General features: G+C 35.7%; 3 protein-coding genes and 1 non-coding gene across 5 annotated transcripts; 1 reads left to right on the forward strand and 3 right to left on the reverse strand.

The window, feature by feature from the left end:
* Window positions 1-55: 55 nt before the first annotated feature.
* LOC126667219 (probable inactive DNA (cytosine-5)-methyltransferase DRM3) lies at window positions 56-5,364 on the reverse strand. Its single transcript, XM_050360183.2, has 10 exons — window positions 5,194-5,364; window positions 4,745-4,882; window positions 4,518-4,617; window positions 4,180-4,226; window positions 3,842-3,943; window positions 3,202-3,298; window positions 2,606-2,718; window positions 2,235-2,337; window positions 1,890-1,969; window positions 56-1,598 (listed from the first exon to the last, which is right to left on the reverse strand). Exons 2-10 carry the CDS (start codon window positions 4,874-4,876, stop codon window positions 297-299), a joined length of 2,076 nt encoding a protein of 691 aa, XP_050216140.1. The 5' UTR covers window positions 4,877-4,882; window positions 5,194-5,364; the 3' UTR covers window positions 56-296.
* A 1,347-nt stretch (window positions 5,365-6,711) lies between these two features.
* Window positions 6,712-15,447, reverse strand: LOC126667218 (importin beta-like SAD2 homolog). 2 transcript variants are annotated; one of them, XM_050360181.2, is made up of 21 exons: window positions 15,153-15,439; window positions 14,833-15,005; window positions 14,561-14,731; window positions 14,356-14,466; window positions 14,198-14,275; window positions 13,296-13,492; window positions 13,158-13,218; window positions 12,532-12,606; window positions 12,296-12,373; window positions 12,124-12,186; window positions 11,962-12,045; window positions 11,705-11,883; window positions 11,364-11,403; window positions 11,127-11,270; window positions 10,728-10,847; window positions 10,418-10,633; window positions 9,393-9,575; window positions 8,272-8,950; window positions 7,772-7,974; window positions 7,393-7,528; window positions 6,712-6,964 (listed from the first exon to the last, which is right to left on the reverse strand). In XM_050360181.2, exons 1-21 carry the CDS (start codon window positions 15,286-15,288, stop codon window positions 6,807-6,809), a joined length of 3,285 nt encoding a protein of 1,094 aa, XP_050216138.1. In that variant the 5' UTR covers window positions 15,289-15,439; the 3' UTR covers window positions 6,712-6,806. The 2 variants fall into 2 exon arrangements, with proteins under 2 accessions (XP_050216138.1, XP_050216139.1); XM_050360182.2 differs by lacking the exons at window positions 6,712-6,964; window positions 7,393-7,528 and having other exon boundaries at window positions 7,774-7,945; window positions 15,153-15,447.
* A 30-nt stretch (window positions 15,448-15,477) lies between these two features.
* On the reverse strand, window positions 15,478-15,550 carry TRNAA-UGC (transfer RNA alanine (anticodon UGC)). Its single transcript has one exon. It is a non-coding gene; the product is annotated as a tRNA-Ala (tRNA).
* A 257-nt stretch (window positions 15,551-15,807) lies between these two features.
* On the forward strand, window positions 15,808-16,978 carry LOC126669649 (1-Cys peroxiredoxin). The gene is made up of 4 exons (XM_050363172.2): window positions 15,808-15,968; window positions 16,051-16,199; window positions 16,290-16,436; window positions 16,515-16,978. The coding sequence occupies exons 1-4, from the start codon at window positions 15,854-15,856 to the stop codon at window positions 16,761-16,763; spliced, it is 660 nt and encodes a 219-aa protein (XP_050219129.1). The 5' UTR covers window positions 15,808-15,853; the 3' UTR covers window positions 16,764-16,978.
* The last annotated feature ends 371 nt before the right edge of the window (window positions 16,979-17,349 follow it).

Genomic DNA, 17,349 nt, shown 5'->3' on the forward strand with positions numbered 1-17,349 from the left:
AGGTTTCATTCTTTTGCGGCCTCTAGTGATGAAGTTACCTACAACTGATAACTGATTTTCGGTTCATTCAGAATTTCAGATTAGCACAACCTTTGCTACATATATTACACAATCTCTTCCATGAAAACAAGACAAGAGAGCCTAATAACATTTATACAGCACTAAGCACAAATTATAATTAGGCCATTTTAAAGAGCTACCTACAAAATCCTCACCTACGTTCTAATAACAAGCACATATGCTAGCATAGAACTTGATTAACCATTTTTAAATGACGGTTTTGATTACCACGTTGTTTAGACTAGATTCCTTACTAGTTGCAGAACACGAACAAATTCACAATACTTAATCATGTCAAAGCCCGATGGTGCGTCACCCACCTGTTCAATTTCAGGATTGTCTGAAGAGCTCGTACATGGGCTCTCACAGATGATCAAATCAAAACCCCCAAATTTCTCAGCCAATCTATCAATTCTGCTAGTTGTTAGCTTCTTAATGTCTTCAAACTGCTCCAACTCTCCTGTTTGTCCGCTATTACGCCACCACGTTCTCAGCATCTTTCGCTTTGTTTCAGAAGTTTCCACTGAGACAACACCCTTCATATGAATCCCGAGGCGGTGTAAGGCAATTTCTGCCCCACCAATTCCACTAAAAAGTGACAGTACTGTTATTCCTTCGGCGAACATAGACTTCAATACAGAGAGATGATAAGCCAGAGTGTCAATTTGGAAGCTATATCTGAGTGTATGAAGCCTTTTTTTTAAACTACCCTCGCCAGTCTCAGTGTGATTTAATGGGTAACCCAGAATGAGTTCCAAATGCTCCGGCTCTATGGGGCGCATTTTGTGCAAACCAACCCATATGAGATTTAGTTTATGGCAATATTGGAGAATGTCTCTCTTTTGTTGATCAGAAATCAATCCCCGAGACTCTGTTAGCATGGTCCCAAGCCTATCACAAAGTTGAGATACGGCATTAGTTTCAAAATTGATATAACTTAACTGTTTCCTAGTATCCCATGGTGGCCACCATTTCTTTGTTTGTGGCATTGCATGTTCTATGGACATTGGTGGTCTCGGAAGGATGTGAAACCTATTTTCGATTGGAAGATTGTGCACATAGCCTTCTTTCCTACTCAATGCAGAGAAGAACCGGGTATCTACAAATTCCGGCTCAACACCGTACAAAAACTGAGATATTTTTCCCCAAGTGTTCAAAGATATGGTAGCAACACTTCCATATAAAAAATATGGAGGTTTTGCTACCATGTGGCTAAGACTCTTGCGTGGTTTAAACGTTGGTTCTCTTGGAATTCCAAATCTATCGGTTTCTGTGTCAGGTTTTTCTTCCATCCAAGGTGGTTCAACAGAGAAGCTCAAGTCAGCAGTATATACCGGTTTTGGCTCTTCTCCATAATTTTCCTCAAAACCAAAATGTCCTTTCTCGGTATTAGAATAGCCTCCACTATACTCTTGTTTTGGCCTTTTTCCTCTGTGAATTTCCTCCCGGTTTTCACTACCATATGAGTGACGACTTTGGTCATTTCCAATCTCCCTCGTATCATGCGAAGAATTCATTCTGAAATGTTTTGAGGAAGACTGCACAATAGTAAAAAAAACTTCAGTGCAAGTAAATAATTACTGATTATTATTATTATTTTCCGCAGAGAAACACACATGCACACTCTTAACTTCAAAACAGAATTCCAAAAAAGCACGAGGCCGCATTATTATTAGGTTGCAAGGAAATAAACAGCCTGAATGGCTGGCAGGAGTGCTTTTGACTTTGTTTTTCTTTTTTACACATAGAGGGCCAAGAGAACCATGTTCTCAGCATCAATATGTGTTCTTGAACTGAGAAGATAGTGGAAAAGAGACGCTAGCAAGTACCTTAACTTTGATAACATACTTCTCACCAACTTGTTCTGCACAAATTGAATTAGCTAACTCTACAACTGGAACTTCTGAACCTGAACAACGGAAAATGACTTATCAAGCCTTTGCAATAGTCTAAACTATGAGGAAATTGTTGATAAACCACAAAAATTTGAAGAGAGGAGAGAGAAACAAAAGCAGAGAACGAACATGCCTTCCAATAATATTATGCAGGACAGGAAATGTAAATAACCATAGCATTGGGATACCCACCACTCTCCATACAGACTATCAAAATTTATATCTTGGAAATATCTCACAGAATCTTTTACTGAACAAAGTTATGACAATAAAACTCACCAAACCTCTCAATTGCTAATGAAATTTCACTCTCTGAGAAACCCATTTCAAGCAATTTAAGGGTTGTTTGCATGGTCCCATACAGAATTTCATTGCTAATATCCTGGAGATGAAAAGGCCAATAAAAAGTTAGATGATGCATATTCAATACGATAGACATAAGTAAAAGGAAAACTGCTCCTACAAATGCCATAGAAATTTGACCATCAAACTTGGCAACTATTAAAGAACACAAGGAACACAATGGACAAGCTGATTGTAAATGTTAGCAGCCAACATCACAAAAGCCTTTGGTGTTCTATCATCATTATATTTATAATAGCTACTTTTTCCCTTGACACCCTAAAATTCCAACGAAGTTCAATACAGACCTCATTTTTTTCTGCACCATGTTCAAGCACTTCATCTGTTTCCACGTCAAAATTTGCAGCTGCTTGGGCAGCAGTAATGAAGTCCACTATTTCGTCAACTGGAGCATCCACACCTGCATGTAACAGCATAAGGTCAATAGAAGTTTTGGATTTAGAAAAATTGAATTTGTTAAGCACAAAATTTACTGGAAACACTTGAGTGCTGAAAACTAAGGACACAGGACTGGATGGGCAGCAAGATATACGGAATTAATCGAACCAGAAACGTAGGTATTATCAGAGCATATATGCCAGTGACAGAGTTTGTCCTTTCTTCAGTTTCACAGCAGTGAGCACGCCTAATTTCAAGGCTCGACAATGGATCTTAATTCATCATTAGAAACCTATACAGTTGCTTCCAAACATTTAATACAAATACTGTTAATTTACTTGAGTATATGAACTAAATCCTTTTCCTAGACAATGAGAAAGCTAGAATGCTTATTGTTTGAACTTTGAAGCAAATTTAAGGTATCGCCATAAAGTGAAATGCTATCCCAGAAGCGTTCTTTGATCATAATAACAGCTCACCAAGTACAAAATCTGCCAAAACATACCAAGCGTTGCCAATGCAAAATCAACTTCCTCTGCAGAGAAATTCATCTGAAGTAGTGATACCCTTTTGCCATCGTCAAATTCAAATACATCTGGCTCCTACACAAGATTGAAGATTAAGTGAAACCAAATGCAATACAAAATAATCTACTAAAGCCTAAACCATAAAATGTAATCACAATGAACCATGACCATCCAGCTGAAATGTTTACCAAATTAATGTTGCATATCAGCATACAGTTGACAGAAATGAAATTAAATATTAATATGAATAAAAAACATAAAACCATGTAAACCTGTGAAATGCTGACCTATAAAGAAAAAGACCATCAAACAAAAGAGGAATTGTTATGAGGTCATATTTCAATTTCTAAGTTAAATTGTTTTATCCATTCTATGTGATTCCTGACACTCTAAAATTTATGTAACTATCAGAAATTCTGTGCAAAAGTGCAATGACCAATCGGGAAAAAGAATTCCAATTCATAGATGCAGTGCATGTAATGAGGTCATGAAAGCCAAAGGCAGCTATGAAGGAAGATGAATCATATTAGAAAAACTTTCATCAGGGTAACATTCAGATAGATCCTAAGCAGAAGAAGCATGACTTTGTATAAAAACTATAAGATTACGACTAGTTACCTCTTTTGTTTGAACAAATGTGGAATATTCAGGAGGCTTGCTCGAATCCTTGTTATTAAACAAGGTATCCAAAGAATCTGATGACCGAGAGTTTTGGCGAGCCTAATTCATTCAGTTCAGTTTGATATTAGTCAAAGCAAGAAAAGAAAATTGATTTTAATGAATAACATATCAATGAAGAAGCAAACATAATTGTTATCCCTTATTAAATACAGGTTTCAAAATCTTCATGCTGCAAGCAGGCAATATGCTGTGGATTGCCCAAAAAACCCGAACATACAATTAAAAAAGAAAGAACAAGATGATGGTACAAAGATTAGCAACTATATAATACTTACAGAGCATTCAATGAGAACCTCCAATAACAAATCAACATTTTCGTCACCTACATAAAAGAGAAGAATGCCCACTAATCAAGATTGCTTAAAGAAAAAAAAAACATTAATCTTACTATGAAAAATTGTTCAAGGAATTAGTAGACAAGTAATAACAATTTCTAAAGCTATTCTTCCTCCTGAAATGCAATTGTGTAAATGATGTCGAAGAGGCTAAACCTCAGTTCCACAATCATGGACTTGTTATTTCAAATTGATAGGTAAATGCTGCATCATCTATCTGGTGGTACTTTAAAGATGCTTAATATATAAAGAGAAGAACGCGAAAATACATTGCATACCATTTTCTTCAATGACTTTATCAACAAGAGACGGTAGGAATCCCATCTCCGTCAAGTAAGATCTCACATTTATTGCAGATGAACTAGCAGCAGCATTCTCCTGGAACAGTTCAATAAATAAACAGATAACAATAAATTGTTAACCATGATATTGATATCCATTTTATAAAAGAGAAAACAAAAATCCTATAAAATTAAAAGCTGAGTTTGAAAGCATCATAGCATACCCTTAGTTGTGTAGGGTAGATGATATCATCAGAAGGCAAATTGAAGTCAAAACCCTCAGGTTTTGGGATTATGGTTTCAAGACTAAATTCAACATGATTTGATGAACTCCCACCATTGTCATACTTTCCCATCTTATCCTGCATGCAATCAACCCTAGAATGTCAGTGTGAGCACAGCCGACCCAAGAAGAGCGTGGACAATTGCCCAACTTATAATTTTGAATCATTTTAAAAAAAAAAAAATTAGAACTAAATAGTATAGTTTTAACACTTTAAAATTTATAATATGTCCACTTTAAAATTTATATTTTGTCAATACTTTCAGTACAATTTTACCCACCTTATAAGAAAAAATCTGAGTCCGCCACTTACGTGAATGAAGAGAAATTAACAAATAGATTCAGTGATTCGTTAACTCAACAGCATTGAATTATAAAATTGATGGATACCTGAGACTTAGATGATCATGCAAGAATTATTTCCGGAGAAGTAAATTGTACTCCATAACACAACACGAGATACAATTAATATTTATATGGGGAGCAGAGTGCAGACAGAGGAAATTAATACTTGTTTTTATGCAATTGCATTAGATTGGCCATGGCCGTTTGTATTCGAGGGAGAGTGACGATGAACTGGAAAGACATTTTTGGCCTTTGTTCTTATATGGGCTGGGCTGTGGATAGCCCGAGATCATTCTTTGTGAAGCCTAGCCAATTGCAAGATATGGCTCCCAGCCAAATTGGCTCGGCTCAGTAAAATGAATTATATTATACTAATATTAATACAAAAATGAATTATTTATTAAAATTATTTATTAAAATTATTTATGAATAATTGAATTTAAAATAAAATTCAATTAAAGATAAAGAAAATGATCTAAGAGTCCTGTTTATTTATTTTTCCGTTTTTTATTTATCTAATCCCTGAACTTCCATTTGATCTTATTTTATTTTTAAACTTTGATATTTAATTTTATATGGTTTTTGCATTTTGATTTTTTGATTTTTCAGGTTCTCAAACAGATGTCAGTCCATTCCGTGGTCTCACATAATAATTTTATTGCTTCTACATACATGGAAATAAATTTTATTGCTTTTTATTAACTCACGGAGCGTGGTACAACAAAATAGTCAGACATCTATTTCGAGGATTTGAGAAAGCGGAAAATTAAAATTTAGAGAATCAATAAGACGAAATAAAAGATAAAAGGCCAGATAAACAAAAAACGTAAAATTAAGGATCATATAAAACCAATGGAAGTTTGAGTAGATAAAATAAAAAATATAAATTAATCTAAAATTATAATATTAATTATATTTTTTTAGATGTACAGTATGATAATAAGAAAATAAACAATTCTATTGAAATTTGGAACATAAGGAATACTTCTTTTCATATCCACCATTACTAGGATTGAAATTCCCTCAAGTTCAATTTACACCATTCATTATAAAATAAACGATGTAAATTAATTTAATTAAAATTGTACTTTTTTTATCTACACCGTTCAATTTGTGATGAACAATATAGATCGTGAACATGACCCTCTCAAGTTCATTATTTCAAAATGAACTTGACGAAATCTCAATCCGTTTGAGATTGATCATTGCTTAAAGACACTTACAATTAATCATTGCTTAAATACAATTTTAATCAAATTAATTTGCACTATTTATTTTATAATAAATGGTATAAATCATTCACCATCTCAAACTACACTGTTTTGACTAAGAGGAGCAAAAACCTAAATCTCACCTTGCTATTCAATTCCAAACGTCTTCCTCTTCTCTGTGAAACACTTTTCTTTTCTGCAACAATCATTCCATTTCCTTTTATCTTTTCTAAATAGCCATACTTGTACAGATAGTCAACAACGATAATTTGACCGATTATGCAATTTTAGACTACTTTTCTCTATAGGTGGGACTCAAAGTTTCATAATCAAAGGCAAACGCACTAAAACGTGGGCATAACATAATTTAAATAATGCTCAAGGAGAGTTGAATGTGCTCTTCATCTCTGTGTATACACCTTAAAAAGAATAAACAAATCATCTTCCTTAATAAAAGAAGAATTTACTGCACTCCGGAAAAGCAGACAGGAAATCTGTCGTTATCTGCTTTGACAATCCATGTGCTAGTCCTTGACTCAGAAAATGACGGGATCTCTCTGTCATTGAGCATATCATTTTCTTCTCATCCACTTTTTCTAACACTCCTGCAAGCAATTGTCCAAATTCAGAAGAAACAATTATTGACAAACATTTGTACATGTAAGGGAGCAAATAACATGACTTCTACATGCACCAAAGGTAAAAAAACGGAATATGCAGCTTAACTAATTCCCGATATGGTCGAATATTAGAGCTGTAAAACACCATTTTCTCATAAGAGATTCGACATAGAGGATTAAGAACAAAGAGTTAAGTAGACCGTGAAAAATGTTATCCAGAAAAACATGGGTTCAGAATTTAACAGAAATTGCAAGTCATGCTCGAGTACTGCTGAATTCCCCTGCCAATATGTTTAGATTAAGTTTTATACTACACTCTTTCATGCTCTCCAATTACGCAATTGACTGCAACCATCTTTAGTTAAGAATATTTATTGAACAGAAGTAAGAGACCAATGCACAAACAGTTTTACCCAGTTCAATATCATGCTCTTGATCTTCCAAGTCCCCCTCCTCAACCTCAAGTCCGTTGTCCAAGGCCACCGCTGCTTTTGCATATCGTTCTAGAAACTCTTCTTCTGTTTCTTCATGTTCATCTTCCTCGGAATCCTAATCACAGAAAAACATAATGACATTTCCAGGTCTCAAAAGCAAGAAAGTCAAAGAAATAATGTATTTGATAGATAGCCAATTCCCATGAAAGTCTTATTTTGCTTTAATCATGGTTATCGAAGCATTAGTGCTCCTAGCTTGGCACAAACATATTTTTTGAGAATGGATGGGGTGCTGAAGATTACCATATTTCGTTCCTTAAAAACTAGATGCAAAAAGAAGATAATCTGGAAGACAAACCTCATCATCATAGTCATCGTCTTCATCCTCGTCTTCTTCTTCTTCACCTTCAGCTTCCCCATTGTCTTCTTCGTCTTCTGTTTCTTCTTGCACTTCTTTTAACCGCACAGATGCCTCCATCAACGAATTAAAGCATTCACTTAATAAACCACCTGAATTCTCTTGTCCTAGAAGCTGTTCAATTATCTTGGCCAGTGTCATGACTGAGAAGTGGAAGTAAAACATTTAGCAGTATGTACTTTGATGTCAGCTTATTATAGTACCAAAACTGTCAGCTTCAGCCAACTGAAATTCAATTAGGAGTTCAGAACTGGTAATAAGCTGAGCATGATCAATAGTTAATAGGCTTTTGGCTCATATTGATTCACAGGATAGATGTATTAACTGATCAAATTTATAGATGGGAAAGCAAATATTGAAGTAAGGCAGAGAGTGTTGTATAGATTTACATGTTTAGAAAATTTAAGAAAGCTTCTTTTAAACGAGAAATGGTCACCAACCTGCTAACTTTATCTCAGACTTCGCCAGCAGACCAGGTTCAAAAGAACCAGTGCATACAGATGCAAGTGCAGATCCCCAAATCCTGAATCCTCCTTTCACATCTTTTTCTAAAATTCTCTCCACAATATCAGGATAACACAAATAGCACGATGATATAACAAGCAACAAAGGCTTCCAAAGTGGACAAGGCTTGCTCTGAACTTCCTTGAAATGAGAAAATGCAGCTTGACAAAAATAAACTGAAAGCGACTGCTTTACTTCTGTTTCAGTTGGGTAGCATGGGACATGCAGTAGCATATGGACGCATGAGCAAGCTCTCCATGTTGCAGATGGATACTGTCGAATAGCCTCACTAATAAAAGCACCAATTCCTTCAATAATAGATTGCAATGGCACAGGTGGAGCAGGAGGTGAAGGCATTTGTCTACTGACAAAATCCTTCAGTCCATACTTACTGTTCAGGTTAACAACTTCCCTAATGCAGTCAAAGATTGATAAATCTTCAGATTCTTCCCAGGCATGCCAGTCAGCAATCAGATCAGCCCAAGCTAAAATTAACTCAGACAGCTTAAGTTGTAGCATTACATCACTCCCAGTAACAGAAACAATTACGGAGCGCAGCAGTGTTGATAAATCATCCATACATGTTGGAGTTGGAGAAACCTGATCGTTTTGATCCTTGACAAATTCCAAACAGGAGTAAAGTAATGGATTAAGGAAAAAGATTCAAACTTTTGTAAATAATCAAAAGCACAAACTTATCATTGCCGGACATTAAAGGCAGAAAGAGCACATGAACCAGTTAGACAACTTTTTGAAAAACGAAAAAAAAAAATGAAGTGATGTATCTATTATCTTATGAAACTAGCATTTAAAGATAAATTCACAATGCCTAGTAGGAATAGCCAAAGACACGAACTCGGGTTTGTGTTTACAATCTATCAACTATATTAAGATCACAAAAACTTAAATTCTTTATATATATATATATATATAAATAAATAATATCAAAATTTTCTAATAGAACTTCAATTCAGCTAAACAGAGCACCGTGTAATAAATGCATGCATTAAATCCAGACAATTTCATTTGCAGTGCAAGGGAAAGAATTTGAACCAACCACTGGTTGCATGGGCATAAGCCAAGTCTGTTGCAGAAGAGCCGACAAAGCTATACCAATGGTAGCTTGACCAGATACCCATTTTCCTTTTGAGCTTGATCCAATCTGCTCACTGTCTTCAGGCACGGCGTTCTCCCAGGATTGAGCCATTACTGCTAATGCTGCAAAGCCCTTCTCAAGCACCTATGAAGCACAAAGCCAGTTCATCAACAAAATTACACTTCAAATAAATCCATAACTGGAGGTGTTATGATAGCTGTAAGCTGTCATAGTAAGTTCCTATCTTTTAGCTTAAGTCTTTAGTTATTCTACTAATTAGCAAATAAATTTAGGAAGTAGTTTTATTTATTTCTTATTTAGTGATAGTTTATGTTTTATAATAGGATTCTTCTAGATACCTATTCTAATTAGGACTATTTTAGATTATCTATTATAATCAGGAAATGATTCTTCTCTATTTAAAGAGATGGAATTTGGAATAAGAAATCAATCAATAATTTCAATTAAAGTTTCAAAAGAGAAGTCTCTTTTTCATTAATAATAGGTCGCTCGAAGAAAGGAGGAAACAAAGGAAACCTAGTAGATTTCTCGGCGAACCGACCCGTGATGAGATCCTATTCGCAGGACCATAACAGGAGGCGCATTTCATTTTTTCTTAGCTCGGAAAAAGTCCAAAATACCACAACTAAATCCAGAGAGAATGTAAATCAGCAATGTTTATCAACTGATGCATAGATGGCATATAATTTAAAGAAATTAAGCATCTGATGTGTATGTCAGTATGTGAATGGACCATATGTAATTATACAGTAGACATAATCGCATCTTTAAGCAAAAGCCAATATATCAAAGAAAATGAAATTGATGGGAAAAAGTTGAAGATGGTATAACAACTTCAGCATCCCAAAATGTAATAAATCACAGAATTTAGAACCACAAACAGTGTTTTTTATGCTCTCCTACAGTGATAAGCAGAAGACGAAATAACTGAGAATTATGAAGGTAGTCTAAGGATCAATACATACTTGAGGCCATGACTCCAAACCAGGATGAATAAACTTTGATAGAAGTCCAGCTAATGATGAAACCATGTATGGAATATGATCTGCAACATTTTCATCACCAGCCTCCACCATGGAGCTGAGAAGTTGAAATAAGATTGATGTCTCTTCCTCCTCCATATCTATCCTACTAATCACAACTTGAAGAAGAGGAAGCCACTTAGGTGGTAGATATTCATTCTGAAAAAGAAAAAAAAGTATACATTGAAGCTAAGAAACCAGAACCAAAACTTGGATTCTACAGCACAACTAAAAGGTCTAGCTGGAGACCTACTTCAAGAAGCTCCGAAATTGCCCCAGCCGCAGATACACGAACAGGATGGCAAGGAATATTTTCGTTATCTGGCATTGCTAGAGCCTTCAGCAATGAGGTATATATATCTTCTTTCATCTCCTGCAAAGAAGGAAAAAGTTTCATAGAGGGTTGAGCCAAGAACATAAAAAATAAATGAGCTAATCTCAAATTATTCTTAACGCCTCAGCTCGTTGGCATCAGCTGCATGAAACTGTATCATCTGAACCAACCCAGTTGATAAATATATATCTCTTTAATGATAAAAAGAAATATTGACATATCAACAGATTTATAAGCAAAAATGGGACACCAAGCAAATGCTCAGGTATTTTTTTTTGCTTCAACAAAGGGAATGACATGATAAAGAAATTGCCTCACCTCTGGCAGACAGGAAGCTAGCTCTCCAATAATCCAGTTTACAGCAGCAACAAGATATGGTGAAGTTAAGGGCACTGTATACAATGGAAGCAACCGAGAGCGAACCAGAGGAATTACATATCCAGGTTTTTGCTCTTTTAGGAACTGTAATCAAATGGCATAAGCAGGAAACTTAATTACAGATTCTTATAAACAGAGGTTTCACAAATGACTGAATAAATGGGAGCAATTCCTTACATCTTGCAGGCCACCATATGCCATTAGAACCCCAAAATAGCTGTCATTTTCAATACAACAACAAGAATGAGAACAGGTATTAGTTTGAAGAGAAGAAAGAAAACTAAGCAAAGATATCGACCGACTTTTAAAGATTGAAAATTTAGATGGTTAATGATTACTCATCGAGCCACCTAATAGTTATTTTTTTGAGTTGTGGGTTCAAGATGGTGTCCTTTTCTCTTCTCCATTCTTTCTAAATGTTTCATCAATTGAACTTCATATTATACCATTTTGGGAAGACAGAACATCTAAATATTGCAATAAGAAATTACATCTATGAGAAACTGCCACGAACTTACTCATTTACAATTCCTTCTTTCAATGCATTCACATCAGAAGGGATGGGGTATTTGGACAAATATGGAAGGACCAACAGCTCCCCCATAAAATACCGCTGGTTATCTCTCTTGTTCTTTTCACCCTTCTTACGTTTAGAGGATGTGACTGAACCATTCCAAGAGGTTGCTGTGGGAGGCCCCTGTAACATTAAAAGACAACCTAAGCTATCATTCCACTGGCAAAACTGAACAATGTGTGGACGGTATAAAGTACAAACCCTTGACATTGAAATAACACCAAGCAGGTTTATTGCACTCTTTCTAGCTGTGAACAGATCCTCCCTCCACCCAGAAATTTCTTCCTATAAATACAAAGTGATCATATAGTAATAACAACAAAGTGGTAAAAGGATCCTTTAGGTAATAATTAGCCGACATACAAGTTCTGACGGAAGATTCTTTCGTATGAACTCTTCAGAATCTTCTTCCCATTCTGAAATATCCTACTTGTAAGCACCACAATGAAAAATAGATAATAGAAATAAGTCAACCAAATCTGTAATCACCATGAACAGAACTTTTTAAAAATAAGTTTAATCTAAGAAATCACACCTTTCCATTCAGGACTAGCGCTGGGAAGATTGCAGAGTCCAACAAAGACGAGAAATGGGGTGAAACCAATCTCCATCCCTGTTCCCAGTAAACTAATCTTAGACAGAGACTAGTATTTTAACCAGGAACACCCACTGGTTTACATGCTGAAGAGAAAGCACTTGACTTCCATCAACTAAATTTGCAAATGCAATGCATTGATTATCAAAAATTAAAACAGCATAACTAAAATTTACCGGGCCCGTCTCCAGAATATGGGAAATTACATCAAAAGCCAGTGAAATAATCCTCTCCGACGGAAAATCAAGCTTCTGAACAGGAAATTACGGCTTCAAGTTAGCAGGTAAGTAAATCTGAGGCCAAAATTTTTGAAACAAAAATCATACAACATGAAAAATGCGATAAATGATACAACATGAAAAATACTGTCTTTGATAAAAAAAAAGGGCTAAACCCATGTAAAGGTCCTTGTACAATACCATTTTTATTCCGAAAGTCCTTGTACTATTTTTTCTTTTTCTAGTACCTCTACTTACCTAATTTTTGATTTTTATGTCCTTTTGTGTGACTGGAGAGAAAAAAATTGTAAAAACTAAAAAAAGAACTTGAAAATCAAAAATTAAGTAGAGGGACTATAAAAACAAAAAAATCGTACAAGGACTTCCTGAACAAAAATGATATAGTACAGGACCAAAAAAAATTATATATGAATATGTTTCTATGCATGTGTATTTCGTGCTTTTGTTTGTTATGTATTTTCATGTCAAAAAGCTTCAAATGAAGTTTGTTAATGCTATTAATTTGGAACTGGAACTCCAAGCATATAAAATTAGAAAGCTTTAAGAAAGAAAGAAAAATATACACTGATATTTGTGCTATTTTTTACAATCCTCAGAGCACAGTTAATGATGTCTGGCATTAACCTGCAAGTAAAAAAATACATGTAAATACTTCAGGTTTGCTCTTTATTTTCTTTTAGAAAAATAGGACTCTAGATTACTTGTCAGAATATTTGCGATGTCTGGTAACTAGAGCAGAAAATATGAGCAAACTCCTTTTTCCAGTCTTTAGTCTTAGCAGGTGGCCATCTTCTGGAGTAACACCACAATCAAAGCTCAAGGAATCAAGAAGCCCGGTCAAATTCCGGCAAAATGAGGGTACAGAATGTACTAATGCAGATGGCATATGTGACCTAACCTATAAATAAATTAAGGAAGTGCAAAACATTATAAGAGCTATAATGCAAGAGGACATCATAAGCAATTTAAGTTTACTGTGTAAGAACTTGAAGAAGCTAATCAATCAATAAATGTTATGAATTCTATGGCAGCCAGCTACAAATTTGCCTAGCAGTAACTTGACACATCAGATAAGTCACGCCAATGGGGATGTCCATGCATTATCATTTCATTCTTACATTATGAGAGAAATTTTTAGAAACCATATAGACAATAATAAGAATGGTGTTCATACAAAAAGCTTCCAGTAAAAGACACGGCAGCTGTCAGGCTATGGAATATATTTGGGAAGAAAACATGAAAGTTGAAACATGCTACATTTTTGCGTCAAAACTATATAAATGTTTAGATAATATTTGAACACTGAACTACAAGTTGTCATTTAATATGGAAGATAGATATTACATAAAATACCATGAAATTCAGCAGACTATACAGTGCCATGAAACCTTTCTGAACTTCATTGTTCTTACACTTGCACTATTGAACATCTTTTATAGAAGCTATAAATGCATCAAATTGAAGTCGTAAAAAAATTCTCAACAGTTTGATAATTGATACTAATGACATTTTTAATTAAAAATAAATGTTCTATAGAAATAAGTACTGGCTCATGAATTGTCGACTTCATTAAAGTTCTTTCGAGCAACAAAAAGAAACTCACAGTTAAGTGTGTGCATTTGCATATAAGAAGCAGGCTCTTTTCCAGTTCCAGCTCCATGCTACTGATGCTAGATAATGCCTGTTTCATGTACCACATAGCCCGTCAGTACAGAATCCTGAACAATATGGATTGACAATAAAGAAGCTATAGAACACAACCTTTTCAACGAGGCGAGGGAATACAGATAAGATGGGCACAAGAATCTCTTTGGTGATTAGCTCTAACTGCGGCGGCACTGGCTCCTTAGCAACCTTGGGGTTCAGAAAATACTGCAAAATAGCAAACATAAATTACTCATAGACCAGAGGGAAACCAATCTTAGTCACTAGATTCTATCAATCAATAAACTTGCACAATAAGTACCTGGAAAGGTCTGACCAGAGCACAAAGAACTGTGAGCGCATTAATAGTATTCCACTGACTACTTGCATTATCGTTAATAAGATTACTATTACTAATAGCAGATTGCAAATCAGGTACAAGTTCAGGCCAAAAATCGTTCTCAACAAACTCAGCGACAACAATGATTCGAAACTGCAAACAAGTAAACATTATGCTTCCATAAATAACGAATTAACAGCAACCTAAATACAAAAGGAGCAGAAATGGAAATGTCGATAACTAATGTGTAATACCACTTCAACTAAGACTTTTAGAACTGAAGCTTCCACTTGAAGTAAAGTTCTCAAAAGCTGCTCCTTAAACTCTTTACTAACTTTTGAATTAGGATCATCCTTATTGATGCTTCTTCTAGTGAAATTCTTAAAATATGTAGCAGCACCGATTCTTTGACCTTGATCTTGACCTCCTAATTAAGTTCAAATCCAATGAATTAAAACAATTAATTGAAATAAACTTTGATCATTAGGATCTCTTATACCTTATAAACAAAAAAGCATGCTACAACACAAAGAAGATATAGTGAGTTCAATAACGAACTCAGGGGTTGAATTACCTGAGGCAACTGAGAGGAGGGAGTAGGGGAAGTGAGGGAGGAGAGAGAGGCGATCTAGCGCTTCAGTAGCCGTGCGAACGACGTTGACATCGGGATTGAACGAGTCGTTTATCAGCTGAGCAATTTGAACCTCCATTTTTGTTTTTTTGTGGTGGTTGCTCCGCTGCTTTTTTTGGCTTGTGAAAACCCTAATCTAACTCTGAGAGAGAAGAAAAGAGGGAAAAAATGTGAAAATCTATTGCGCGGGAAAAAGTAACAGTCGGTGACAGTAATCGTTGATGGACCTGAGCTGTACAAGAGTTTAAAATGAAGAAAAAAAAGAGTTTGGAGATGCGGGGGATCGAACCCCGTGCCTCTCGCATGCAAAGCGAGCGCTCTACCATTTGAGCTACATCCCCAACGTGGAAACATAATTTAAATGAATAAATATATTTATGTTATTTGGCATTTGCTAAACATTATAGCCTACTTTGCCTGTTTGAGTGTTTGGTATATCATACGACGTCGTAGCGATATTGCTGATTGTGCACGTGGAAACCAAGACAGAGGCGACTACCAAAGTGCACGAATACGCAACTGCCTTAATCCTTAGCCACGATACTTGCCACGTTCTCTTCATGCAAAGACCGTTCCATATATAATTCCTTCTATTTATTCCTCTTTCTGATAATTCGATTTCAGAAATTCACAGCCAGTTGAAAATGCCAGGCCTTACTCTTGGTGATACGATCCCAAATCTTGAAGTTCAAACCACTCATGGAGTCTTCAAGCTCCATGATCACATAGATACCTGGACCATTCTTTTCTCCCACCCAGGTTAATAACATCATTAATCTGTCATGTATTTTCTTGTTCGAATTTGACAGTCTTGATCATGAACTGCTTTTGATTACTGCAGGTGATTTCACGCCAGTTTGTACCACTGAACTGGGAAAAATGGCTGCTTATGCTCAGCAATTCGCTGACAAAGGAGTGAAGTTGTTGGGTTTGTCCTGCGATGATGTTGCTTCTCATGCTGAGTGGATCAAGGACATTGAAGCATTCACTGTAATTACTTAAGCTTCTTTCTGTTTGGTTAATTTCCCTTTTAATCTGGTAATATATATAGTTGATACACAAGATCATGATGTAATGCAGCCTGGAAGCAAGGTGACGTATCCGATTATTGCAGATCCTAACCGTCAGATCATTCATCAACTGAACATGGTGGATGCAGATGAGAAAGATCCCTCGGGGAACAATGTTCCGTCTCGAGCCCTGCATATCGTAGGTCCTGATAAGAAGGTAAATGCGTACATATTGTTGATTAGTATGAAACCGAAGACCGCTGGTGGTAATTTTGATTATTGCATTTACTTGCAGATAAAGCTGAGCTTTCTGTATCCGGCAAGTACTGGCCGGAATATGGATGAGGTGATGAGGGTGGTGGAATCTCTGCAGAGAGCATCAAAGCACAAAGTTGCAACTCCGGCCGACTGGAAACCAGGGGAGGCGGTGGTGATATCTCCTAGTGTCTCAAATGAAGAGGCGAAAAAGATGTTTCCTCAGGGTTTCAAAACGGCTGATCTTCCTTCCAAGAAAGATTACCTGCGTTTCGTTAATGTCGATTAGAATATTCACCGTTTGGTTGTGGAGAATGCAAATTAATGTCTTAAATAGTTTCTTTAGTTTCTCATGGTGCTGGACACTGTGAATAGTCTTGCATGTCAAACTGGCTAATGTGGTGGTAGCTATGTTTTTCCCTAGTGACATAATTCTGTGTATAAATTCTGTATGCGCTATTAAATTACTGTTAGTTGTAATGTAATTCTGCCTGCTTTGTTTTACTATGTATTAAAATCATTCAGAAGCTTTCTTAAAAACAAGTCTCGTAGGCAGCTAATTATGCACAGGATATTTACAATTCAGCAACCTTAGCTTGCGGATCCTGCTTTAACAGCAGAAGCAATTGGTCCCATGGCCATGACCAAGACCAAGACCATGGATTTTTGGTTCAACAAGATTAATGGATTAAATATTTTTGTATTTTGATAACCATAAAATTATTGAACTCTAATTTAATTATTTAATTATGTTAACTGTTAAGGGGCATGATAATAAACTTTGTAGGTTGAAATTTGGCCAAATGGCCCTAGGTAACTCTGCATCTGTGATGAAGAGTGGCAGAGTGATGTGAAAAATGGAATCCCAAGCCATC

The sequence above is a fragment of the Mercurialis annua genome, linkage group LG2, assembly GCF_937616625.2.
Source record: "Mercurialis annua linkage group LG2, ddMerAnnu1.2, whole genome shotgun sequence".
Taxonomy (NCBI): domain Eukaryota; kingdom Viridiplantae; phylum Streptophyta; class Magnoliopsida; order Malpighiales; family Euphorbiaceae; genus Mercurialis; species Mercurialis annua.

Excerpts from the sequence above, each read along its gene's own strand:
- LOC126667219 (XM_050360183.2), bottom strand. The coding sequence starts at position 4,876 with ATGGGAAAGTATGACAATGGTGGGAGTTCATCAAATCATGTTGAATTT. Across the intron at positions 4,618-4,744 it reads TCTACCCTACACAACTAAGG|GAGAATGCTGCTGCTAGTTC; the intron begins GTATGCTATGAT and ends GAACTGTTCCAG. Across the intron at positions 2,719-3,201 it reads TTTTGCATTGGCAACGCTTG|GTGTGGATGCTCCAGTTGAC; the intron begins GTATGTTTTGGC and ends TGTTACATGCAG.
- LOC126669649 (XM_050363172.2), top strand. The coding sequence starts at position 15,854 with ATGCCAGGCCTTACTCTTGGTGATACGATCCCAAATCTTGAAGTTCAA. Across the intron at positions 16,200-16,289 it reads AGGACATTGAAGCATTCACT|CCTGGAAGCAAGGTGACGTA; the intron begins GTAATTACTTAA and ends GATGTAATGCAG. Across the intron at positions 16,437-16,514 it reads TCGTAGGTCCTGATAAGAAG|ATAAAGCTGAGCTTTCTGTA; the intron begins GTAAATGCGTAC and ends ATTTACTTGCAG.
- LOC126667218 (XM_050360181.2), bottom strand. The coding sequence starts at position 15,288 with ATGGAGGTTCAAATTGCTCAGCTGATAAACGACTCGTTCAATCCCGAT. Across the intron at positions 14,732-14,832 it reads TAAAAGTCTTAGTTGAAGTG|TTTCGAATCATTGTTGTCGC; the intron begins GTATTACACATT and ends ACTTGTTTGCAG. Across the intron at positions 12,187-12,295 it reads CGCTAGTCCTGAATGGAAAG|GATATTTCAGAATGGGAAGA; the intron begins GTGTGATTTCTT and ends GCTTACAAGTAG.